Genomic DNA, 11,323 nt, shown 5'->3' on the forward strand with positions numbered 1-11,323 from the left:
CAAATACAACACAGTGGACAATGTTTGTGAATTGGGTTGTCATGAAAGAGGAGGTACAGTGGCTCATAGCCTCTATAACTCTCTCTTTAAAAAAAAAGATTGTTTAGAAAATCTTATAAATAAATTTTTTTTAGAAAATTTTATTTTCTAAATAAATAATCTAGAAAATAAATACATATTTTGTGCATATATGCACACATTTGGTTTCCTGGTTTTGTGCTTAAATAAGCTGACTCTACTGTACTTGGAGCTGCTATACTGAAGCTTAATGCAAATACTTATTTATTTTTAAAAAATTTTTTATTAATTAAAAAAAATTATAAGAAACAAACATTCCCAACACATACACTCAACAATTCACAATATCATAACATAGTTGCATATTCATCATCATGATCATTTCCCATAACATTTGCATCAATTCAGAAAAAGAAATAAAAAGACAACAGAAAAATATAACAAACAGAAAAAAAATTTTTACAGGCCATACCCCTTACTGATCCCTTTCATTGATCACTAGCATTTCAAACTAAATCTATTTTAACATTTGTTCCCCCTATTATTTATTTTTATTCCATATGTTCCTCTCATCTGTTGACAAGGTAGATAAAAGGAGCATCAGACACAAGGTTTTCACAATCACATGGTCACATTGTGAAAGCTATATCATTATACAATCATCATCAAGAAACATGGTTACTGGAACACAGCTCTGCATTTTCAGGCAGTTCCCTCCAGCCTCTCCATTACATCTCGGATAACAAGGTGCTATCTACTTAATGCATAAGAATAACCTCCAGGATAACCTCTCTACTCAGTTTGGAATCTCTCAGCCATTGACACTTTGTCTCATTTCACTCTTCCCCCTTTTGGTCCAGAAGGTTTTCTCAATCCCTTGATGCTAAGTCTCAGCTCATTCTAGAGTTTTTCTCAATCCCTTGATGCTGAATCTCAGCTCATTCTGGGATTTCTGTCCCATGCTGCCAGGAAGATCGCAAAGACTTATTTTCATGTTTCATTTTTCCTGACATTTTACCTATGGGGGAAAAAAACTTCCTTATTGACAGCTCAACTTCCAGCTATTTTGTCAAATAATATAACAAAACAATAGAGAGATTCCAGAATTTTATCAGTCTGGGAATTTGGTAGTTTGATGTTTAAAACGAATACATTCTGTACCAAAAAATGGGATTTGAATGTTATTTTCACCTTTCAAAAAACTTTTCCAACATAAAAGATGACAACGACATATTCTAAAGTACCATTAAAATAAAAATGAGATGAGACTGCATTTCTAGTCTTCACTGAATGTACAGTACATTGCATAGAAATTCTTTGTAAATTTAAGTTACATAACTTGAAAGACATCTTCAAATTTTCAGTGAATCTATGAACCGTGACGGCAGTGGGAACCTTTACAAAAGCAGCGTATTAAGGTTCTGCCTAACAATAATAAGCTGCCATCCCCAGCAGAGAAATGGCCATATTTGTTTGCATGATCCAAATGACGGTCTCAACTGTGATAAAATCAGCTGTATAACTAACGCTCTTGTGAATTTGGGTTTCTAAAAGCAACACCTAAAGGTATAATATCGGCCCAGCCCACAGCATGAAACCTGCCATCTCCCTGTCTGTCCTTATCTGTGCACCAGTTCACTTGGTGCATTAGAGTGGACAGAAGCCAGTCTTGGACACACAGGCTGTCATCTGCCCTTTCCATGGACTGGCGCTTGGTTTCAGACTTTTTGGAGTCATTCGACTTGGTTAAAAGAAATGGCGAGTTCTGCAGAGCTTGCTGGCTGCCCTCTGCATCCTGCTGGTGGGTGCTGTGGATTGTGTGATTGTAGTGGCGACACTGTTAGCGTGCCGGGGGTAATGTCTCCTGGGCGCGGTGCCAGTTCTAGCTGCGGCTGCAGCTGCAGGACCGCAAGAAATAAGCTGTTCCCCTGCAGGATGTCTCTCCTGATAACAGATAAAAACTCATCTAAAGGACTCGTGACATTCCCACTGCTCGGAGAATAGGAATTCTGAGAAGAAAGGCAACCAGCGGAGCTGCTAGCAAAGTGCGTATCTGATCTACACGCGCACGGGGACCTGCTGTATTCTTCCTCCACGTTGCACACCCCTCGATGGTTCTGGATCCGCAGGGGCCCTAGGTTCCAGTGTAAGATGAGCTCCAGTTTTGCAGAGTCGTCCGCGATGCGATTAGGAGCGCTCCGCACGGATCAGACGCATCCCTGCCCGCTCAGAAGTAACCTGTTCTTGAAAAGATGTGTCCATACCGCCCATTTTCCCACATTAGGGATAAGTAAACAACAACAACAACAAAAAAACTGTGGCTGCTCAACAGAAAGAGCCTCCCCACCGTAGTACACATCCAAACCCACCCTTGTTAACACAGGCTGCACTGGACCACCAGTTGTATGCCTCGCTGTTGTTGCTGCACCGCTTTCCTAACAAGATGCACAAATATCACGATCCTAGCAAATTAGACACTCGTACTTGTGCCCTCGAAAATTTCCAGCCAGTGCTGTGTTTCGAGATTGTTGGCTTGGACGGTTACATTAAAGCAGGAGAGAATTTAATCTGTCCTTCATCAACAGAGAGAATCCATCTCCAAAGGGGCCCAGGTCTCACAAAGAGGGTTAAGGTCTTGCATGTTTTAATTCATAGCCTGAGAATTTTTTTTGAAAAAATATATATTTTTGATTTTAGAACATTTAATTTCTCAGAAAAGAAAATGTTAATACCCATTATACCCCCGATTACTGACACTTAGCATTAGTATGGTACCTTTATTACAATTGATGACAGACTATTAAGATATTACTGTTAGCTCTAAGTCCATAGTTTACTTTAAGTACAGTTTTTTTCCCCCATATATCATTCTTCTCAATGGAAGAAAATATTTGCAAACCGCATGTCCGATAATAGTTTAATATTCAGAAAATATAAAGAAATTCTACAACTCAACAATAAAAAGACAAACAACCTAATTTTTAAAATGGGCAAAAGACATGAGTAGACATTTTTCCAAAGAGGAAATACAAATGGCTAAAAGCACATTTTCATGCTTCACTGGCTGTTAGGAAAATGCAAATCAAAACCTCAGTGAAATATAATTTCACCTTTACTAATGGCCACTATTAAAAAAAATCAGAAAGTACAAGTGTTGGAGAAGATGTGGGGAAATAGAAACACTTATTCACTGCTAGTGACAATGAAAATGGAACAGCCACTGCAGAAGACAATTTGTTCCTCAGGAAGCTAAGTTTAGAATTGCCATATGATCTGGCAATCCCTCTACTAGGTATGTACCCAGAAGAACTGAAATCGGGGACTCAGACATTTGCACATTAATATTCATAGTGGCATTCACATTTGCCAAAAGATGGAATCAACCCAAGAGTCCATCAACCAACGAATAGATAAACAAAATGTGATGTATACATACATACATACTATATAACAGTAAGAAGGAATGAAGTGCTGTTGCATGTGACAACATGGTTGGACAATGAGGACTTAGTGAGCAGTGAAATAAGCCAGATACAAAAGGACAAATATTTATGATCTCCTCACATGAACTAGTTATAATAAGCAAGCTCTGAGAGTTAGAATCTAGAATATAGGTTACCAGGAGATCAAATGAGAATAGAGAATGGGTAGCTGATGCTTAATTTGTGCAGAACTTTTAATTAGATTGATTGTAAATGTTTGGAAATGGATAGAGGTGATGGTAGCATGTTACGGAGAGTGTAATTAACAGTGCTGAACTAGGTGTGAGCATGAGGCTGAAAAGAAAGTTTAGGGTTATGTTTGCCACTAGAAGGAAAGATAGAGGATAAAACCTGAGACTGTATAACAAAGAGAACGCTGTTGTGGACAATGACTGTGGTTAATAGTACAAATATAAGAATGTTCTTACTTGAACTAGAACTAATGTGTATTTCTATTACAAGGTCCCAATTCAATTTAGTTATATCCTTTTCAAAGTACTTTCTTATAATTTCTAGATACCATATCACATAAACATAATGAATATTTTGAATTTTTCCCTCCAATTCTTATACCTTCTATTGGTTTATTTTTTCCTTATTTCATTACCTTTTCAAGGACCCTACCCCAAGAACTGAACATTTGTTTTGAAATTAGCATCCTGCTATTTTTTTCTTTCTTTGCTTTAAGAAAGAAATTCTTTCTAAAATTTCACCATAAAGTATGATATTTACTGCAGGTTTTGATAAATATTTCTCATCATTTAAAAAAATGTAGTATAATACTCATAGCATTAAATGCACTGCTTTAAAGTGTACAATTTAGTAGTATTTAGTGCATTCATAATTTATGCAACCATCACCATTATCTACTTCTAAAATATTTTTGTAACCCCAAAAGTTAATCCTGTAGCCATTAAGCAGTCACTTTCTTGAAAATATTTTTATTGTAAAAACTTAACATACAAACATATATTCTTGACACAAAAACATTCCATACATGGGGTACAATCAGTGGCTCACAATATCATCACATAGTTTTATACTCATCACCATGATCAGTTTTTTTTTTTTCGCAGCTTCATGGTTGGTTTTGGCCAAACTTTTTTATTTAGTATTCTGTAGTCATTTAACACACACTTAAATGGTCTTATTGGGGGAGGGGGAAAGGGGAGGTTCTTGCAGATGCCTAAGAAAATGTCAGAAAGGCAAAATATGGCCAGCATTATCCATTTGCTTTTTTGGGGTTTACTGGGTGAATAGCACTTTCCTTACATAAGCATTTCATCTCAGGTTTTCATACTGAGAACACTGAGATTTCAGTTTGAAGACATCCTGAAATCCTAAGAGTAGCATTACCCCGACCACCCTCTAATTATCTAAGCTTGTTTGTATAAGCAGAAAGATTCATCTCTCCATTTTAGATGGCTAGATGTTTGTGGAAGCTTTTAGGCGTGCTTGCCGCATTTACTGGGAAAAATCAGAAAGTGGCCTTTAGGGACACTTTTACTTGGAAAGTTATAACACTAATACACAAGTCAAGTCTTACACATTTAACATTTGCTTGTTGAAAGCAATGTCATAAATCAAATAAACATGTTTTACTTTTTCCTCACAAGAACATAAAAATTATGGAGGGGAACTTAACAGGAAATTTAAAAAAGGTAACACAATTTTTCCTTAGTAGTCCTTGGGTAGTTATAACAGTTTCCACTTTTTGTTTATTTCTTTGAACAGGGATTTTGGTCCAGAGTTGTATTTGTTTTTAGTATCTGCTTCTGCCTCCCCCTCTATCAGATCGACTTCCTCCAAGGCCACCACCTCTTGGTGCTCCGCGGCTTGAACTGCTGTAGGAATCACATGGAGGAGGGTACCCCCTTTCCATAGAAGGGGGAAGCCCTCTTTCTTGTCTGCCAACACGATCACGACCACTTGAGTAGAGATCACTTCGGCTGCTTGAGTAACTGTCTCGACTTCCACCGTATCCGTCACGTGAGCTGCTGTAATCATCATAGCGACTGCTTCCACCGTAAGAGGGTGGGGGCCCTCGTGTAGGTGGGGCGCTACGTGAGTTACCATAACTCTCATATGAATCTCTGTAGGATCCTCCACTCGGATGATCTGAGTGGTCTCGATCACGACCATAGCCATCTCTATCACTATAGCCTCTTGATGGATAGTCATCACGTGAACTGGAATGACCATCATCACGATATGTATAATCTCTTGGTGGTGGTGCATAATCTCTTGTATCAGGAGAACTTGGGTAATCCCTGCTTGAATAGCTGTCTTTAGTAGAATACCCATCATCTCTTGGGGACAAATAAACATCTCTACGAGAGGGCAGAGGTTCCCTTCGTGGTGGGCCTCCATAACTATCTCTTCCACGTGATACAGGAGCTCTTCCTCCCATTCCATTGCTGCTCAGAACTGGTCCTGAGGGGGCAGATCTTTTAGGAGGAGGACCCCCACTTCGTGGTGGCGGTCCTCTTTTTACTGGAAGTGGTCCCCTGGAAGAACTCATGTTAAAATTCATGGAATAGCCACCATCATCCATGTGTCCTCCACGTGAGGGAGGTCCGCTTGTTCCTCCACTTCCTCCTCTTCCGCCTCTAAGACCTCTGGGAGGGCCTCTGCTTCTTGGAGGTGGAGGTGGCCCACGTCTACCACTTTCAAATGATGGTTTAGTGGCTTGTTCCACTTTGATGGCTTTTCCATCTAAAGACTTTCCATTCCTGTCTCTGGCTACATCCTTGGCATCTGCTGGGCTTTCAAAGGTGACAAAAGCAAAACCTCTCGATTTGTTGGTTTCACGGTCTTTCATCAAGAGTACTTCCACTATTCGTCCATATTTGCCAAACACGGCTTCAAGGGCTTTCTCATTTGTTTCTGTATTGAGCCCACCAATGAAGAGCTTTCCTGGACGATCTGCTTCAACCATTTTCCCCCCCAGAGTCGGAGCGAGGTGAGGATGATTTCAAGCTCCCACGAGCTTGCCGACAGACGCTTTCTAGAAGCTCAGCACGCGTAAGGGCTACCGGGTCGAGTTGGAGGAGAGGAAGGGGAAGCCGCTAGCTCTACTGCGCAACGAGAGCACCGTGATCAGTTTTTGAACATTTGCATCACACCAGCAAAAGAAATAAAAAGGAAAAAGAAAAAAACTCATACATACCATATCCCTCACCCGTCCCTCTCGTTGACCACTAGTGTTTCCATCTATCCAATTTATTTTATCCTTTGTCCCCCCATTACTTATTTATATCCATGTTTTTTACTCATCTGCCCATACTCTGGCTATGAGGAGCATCAGACACAAGGTTTTCGCAATCACACAGTCACATTGTAAATGTTATATCTTTATACAATTGCCTTCAAGAATCTAGGCTACTGGAACACAGCTCAACAGTTTCAGGTACTTCCCTCCACCCACTTCAATACACCATAAACTTTGAAAGGGATATCTATATAATGCGTAAGAATAACCTCCAGGATAACCTCTTGACTCTGTTTGAAATCTCTCAGCCACTGAAACTTTGTTTTGTCTCATTTCTCTCTTCCCCCTTTTGGTCAGGAAGGCTTTCTCAATCTCCTGATGCCAAGTCCTGGCTTATCCCAGGCTCTCTGTCCCACTTTGCCAGGGAGATTTACACCCCTGGGAGTCATGTCCCATGTAGAGGGGGAAGGCAGTGAGTTCACATGCTGAATTGCATAGCCTGGGAATTTATTGCCTGCTTTGTAGGTCAAGAAACTGCATAAGCGTGTAGTGAAAATATGTAAATTATAGTCCAGTACGACAGCTTGCCATGTTTTGTCTGCATAGGATTCACCTTTTTCTCAAAATTTTAAAGTCCAGACTTCAGCGGCAGGAGACTTTATCTAATTTATACAGTGATTCATGAAGCAGAATAAATGACCAAAGTAGTCTTTCTTTTCCTTTTTCCTTTCCTGTGAAGTGTGATTGGATTCTCACTTAAAGGCATATGATACGGCTATTTCTTAATCATAAAATTATGCATTTGTAAGTGCCATTGTGGCAAGGTGGTGCTTTCTTAGACCTTCCCTGATGCGTTTTTATCTTTGTCAAATGTGTATAAACAGTTGCACACATTAAAAAACACATTAAAGAGAAGCTTTATAAAAGGAAGGAAAAATACAAACATTCAGTGGTCAGATGTTGAGGTCTCAAAAAAAGACACTAACTCCAAGGTAATTCTCACAAAGACTTAAGCAAAGCAAATGAAAATAATTCTCTTCTATTTAAACTTTCTGAGACCTACTCTTCTGCATGTCTTTCTCTCCATACAGTCTTCATGCCTCTCACCCACCTGTATCCTTCTCTTTCTTCTCCTTTCCATAATCTCCTAAATGACCTTCCCTCTCCTTGGAGTTTTTCAATGTATGCTGAAAATTGGTAGATGAGAAAGTAGAGTTGTGAACATTAGATTTAAACCCTGGTAGAGAGCCGAGTTAAGACCTATAAATATTTTCCTAAACTTCAAGAAAGCAGGTTTAGAAAAAAAATTGGTTGCAGAATTCAGGATTTTGTTAGATATTTATTGCCCTGGGGCACCAGATGTCACTAAATAATGCACGCCATTGTTATCTTGCTCATGGAAAACGAGGTAAAACAGAAGGATAAGAAAGAATGTGAAGCTTAAAATAGCCCACATGTGCCTAACTCAAAACTTGATTTTGAGAGGGTGTGGTAGTTAGATTCAGTTGTCAACTTGGCCAGGTGAGCATACCTAGTCTTGTTGCTGCAGACATAAGCCAATGGTACGTGAACCTCATCTGTTGCTAATTACATCTGCAGTCAGCTAGGAGGCGAGTCTGCTGCAATGAGTGACATTTGACTTAATTGGCTGGTGCTTAAATGAGAGATTGAAACATAGCACAGCTTAAGTAGCTCAGCATTCCTCATCTCAGCACTTGCAGCTCAGCCCAGGCCCTTGGAGATGCAGAAAGAAGTCACCCTGGGGAAAGTTGTTGGAACCCAGGGGCCTGGAGAGAAGACCAGCAGAGACCATCCTGTGCCTTCCACGTAAGAAAGAACCTCAGTGGAAAGTTAGCTGCGTTTCCTCTGAAGAACTAACAAAATAAATCCCCTTTTATTAAAAGCCAATCCATCTCTGGTGTGTTGCATTCCAGCAGCTAGCAAACTAGAACAGAGGGCAAGAACAGGAAGTACACTACATACGACCACCTCAGAAGTCTATCCTTTAAGGCTGGACTGGACAAAGATTCAAATCAAGAACACGATAAAGCTAGACCAACAAGGGATGTGAAAAACAGACCTTAAGAAACTTACAAACAATAGTCTGGGATGGGACAAACTGCCTACCCCCTAAAAAAAATTGTCTTTTTTTGAAATGGTGTTAGATGAGAAGTAGGGAACTTATTCAGAACAAATAAACTGGCATTGATAACTGCCAAAATAAAGGACTCCAGCATGTGGATGAACGTTTGAAGAAACCAATCCCACAAGATAAAAAAGCTGGAAATGAAGACAAACTTCTGGTTCTCTAAATAAAATAGCTGAGTCTCATCCCATAGTAACTTGAGGAACAGCAGATCCACTAGTAGCTAAGAACTGAGAATCTATAAATAAAGACACCTGTAGATATTAGAAGCAGAATAGACATCAGAAGTATCAATGTCCTACATTGGTTAAGAAATGGGACAGCTGTCCAAAATCTGCTGGATTATGCTGCTCTGAGAGAGACACTAAAACAATTCCCTGTCCTTCCCCCAATTCCCCAAGGGGAACTGTCAATAAATATCCATGGGCAAAAGGCAGTTTTCCTGTGGATATGTCTAGCATTCTACCTACCACCAGTTCCAACAGTCCAGAAGATCCTTCAGAGAACTAAAAACATGCAAGTAGTGGGAATTTCTAACAGTCCCAATGACAGGTCACAAGAGACCGAACTCAGGCCCCAACCCCCTCTCCCCCTACAGCAACGGCCAAAACTCATGATCCACTGACTCGTGGCCCTTTCCCTTCCCCCTCCTCCCTGCCACAACTCCTGATGCCTCTTGCCAAACGCTGCCTGGGGCAAGAAATCACACCAAAGAAGAACTCATAGCACAGATTCCACCAATAAAGAGCAAATAGGTCAGAACAGGCACAAAGAAGAAGGAAGCAAGAATATCAGCCAATGACAATCAGATGAATCGCCAAAAGCAGAATTCTGGACCAATCAAGGATGGCAAACTTGAAAGCATAAAAGGAGAAACACATCACATCGCAGGTGGACATTTTCTCCAGGCCCTTGAAGAAAGGGTTCCTTCACCCTCTTCTCCCTCCCCCCTTCTTCTTCCCCTCCCTCCTTTTCCTCTTCCCCCTCCCTAAAAAAAAGCATTCCTTTACCCTTTTTCCCTTGCTTTATTCCCCCCTCCCTTGCTTTGCAATAAATCTTTCTTTGCCTCTGCTCGCTGCATGATTATGGGTGTTGGACCGAACCCCCGAATTTGTTCTAACGTTTGGTGCCAAAACCGGTGATGTCCTCACTCTCTCCACTGTAGCGTGAACATCCCTCCTTTCACTTTGTTGCACCCAGCACTCAGCACTGGTCCTGTCCTTCTCTAAGGTAAGACTGAGGAATCGGGTTGTGCTGGAATACTCTCTTGGGACATCTCGGCAGGGTCCATGGCAGTTTGGGCTCAGGCACACACAGCATGGAGGCTCCCTGGGACCCCACCCTCTGCACAGTTGTGTTTGCTGTTCCAGGAATGCCACGCCCTGACAGGGACAGTGTGGTGAAGGCTCTCCTCTCACAAATCTGAGTGCTTAGTCAGAACCTCCCACCAGCCATTGCCTCGCTCCTGGTCCTGCTCCTGATCCCAGTCTGGGGATGCCCGGACTCCAGTTGGAGGCTCTCTCTCTCTCTCTCTCTCTCTTTCTGTCATGCAGATGCGGGGACGCCCACCTCTATTCTTCAGAGACACAGTCTACGCCCCCGAATTTTGACCCCAAAGAGTGTCCCCACAGAGGGTTCTTGTTCTTTCCCGCTTCCTCACTCTCTCTCTTCCCTGACCCTGGGGGCAACACAATCTGTTCCCCCTAAAGACACTCCCTTGGGCTGTCCCCTATGCCCCCTAAGAAACCTAGATCTGCAAGGCAACCTCAAACCAAAGAAACTCTTATTTTACTCTACAGTGGCTTGGCCCCAGTACCTTCTGGACAACCAAAATCGCTGACCTGAAAATGGTACTTTTGATCTTAAAATTCTTACTGACCTTGATAACTTCCCGCAGCGATCTGCTAAGTGGGAATAGGTACTCTATACCCAAGCTTTCTGGACACTGTGTGCTAAGCCCTCTTTCTGTTCTCTAACTACTTATCTAATCCTCCTTAACAAAAAGCCAAAATCTCTCCCTCCTTCTCCCTCCTTGGAAAAGCTGAACCTCCCTACTCTTCCTCCTTCTTCCCTGCCTTCCACCAACTCCTTCGACTGGCCAACCACCCCCTCCCTATGACCCCCCAACCCTCCACCCCTCCTCTGCCACCTTCCCCCTACCCCCAACCCTCCACTCTTCCCCACCCATCCTCCTTAACCTCTCCTTTCTCCCCACCCCATTCCCGGTTGCTCAAGCCAGTCCCGCCCCGGTCACCCCTGCTTGCCCTACTCCTCTTACTGCTGAACACCCCACTTCCTCATCCTCAGTAACCTCCCTCTCCGCTGGTATTTTTTTTCTCTTAGAGGAGTAGCAAAATACGAAGGCATAGCCAGGGTTCACATTCCTTTTTCTCTCTCTGATCTTTCATGAATTAGCTACATTTAGGCTCCTTCTCTACAGACCCTACTCGATACCATAAAGGATGT

The 11,323-nt window shown here is 41.7% G+C and overlaps 1 protein-coding gene and 1 pseudogene across 1 annotated transcript; both read right to left on the bottom strand.

Moving 5' to 3' along the window:
* Window positions 1-1,751: 1,751 nt before the first annotated feature.
* LOC143659945 (E3 ubiquitin-protein ligase KCMF1-like) lies at window positions 1,752-2,922 on the bottom strand (annotated as a pseudogene).
* Window positions 2,923-4,816: 1,894 nt separating this feature from the next.
* Window positions 4,817-6,586, bottom strand: LOC143660131 (RNA-binding motif protein, X chromosome-like). Its single transcript, XM_077133553.1, has one exon. The coding sequence runs from the start codon at window positions 6,436-6,438 to the stop codon at window positions 5,263-5,265; it is 1,176 nt and encodes a 391-aa protein (XP_076989668.1). The 5' UTR covers window positions 6,439-6,586; the 3' UTR covers window positions 4,817-5,262.
* Between the last annotated feature and the right edge of the window lie 4,737 nt (window positions 6,587-11,323).

Source organism: Tamandua tetradactyla, chromosome 16, assembly GCF_023851605.1.
Source record: "Tamandua tetradactyla isolate mTamTet1 chromosome 16, mTamTet1.pri, whole genome shotgun sequence".
In the NCBI taxonomy this organism is placed as follows: domain Eukaryota; kingdom Metazoa; phylum Chordata; class Mammalia; order Pilosa; family Myrmecophagidae; genus Tamandua; species Tamandua tetradactyla.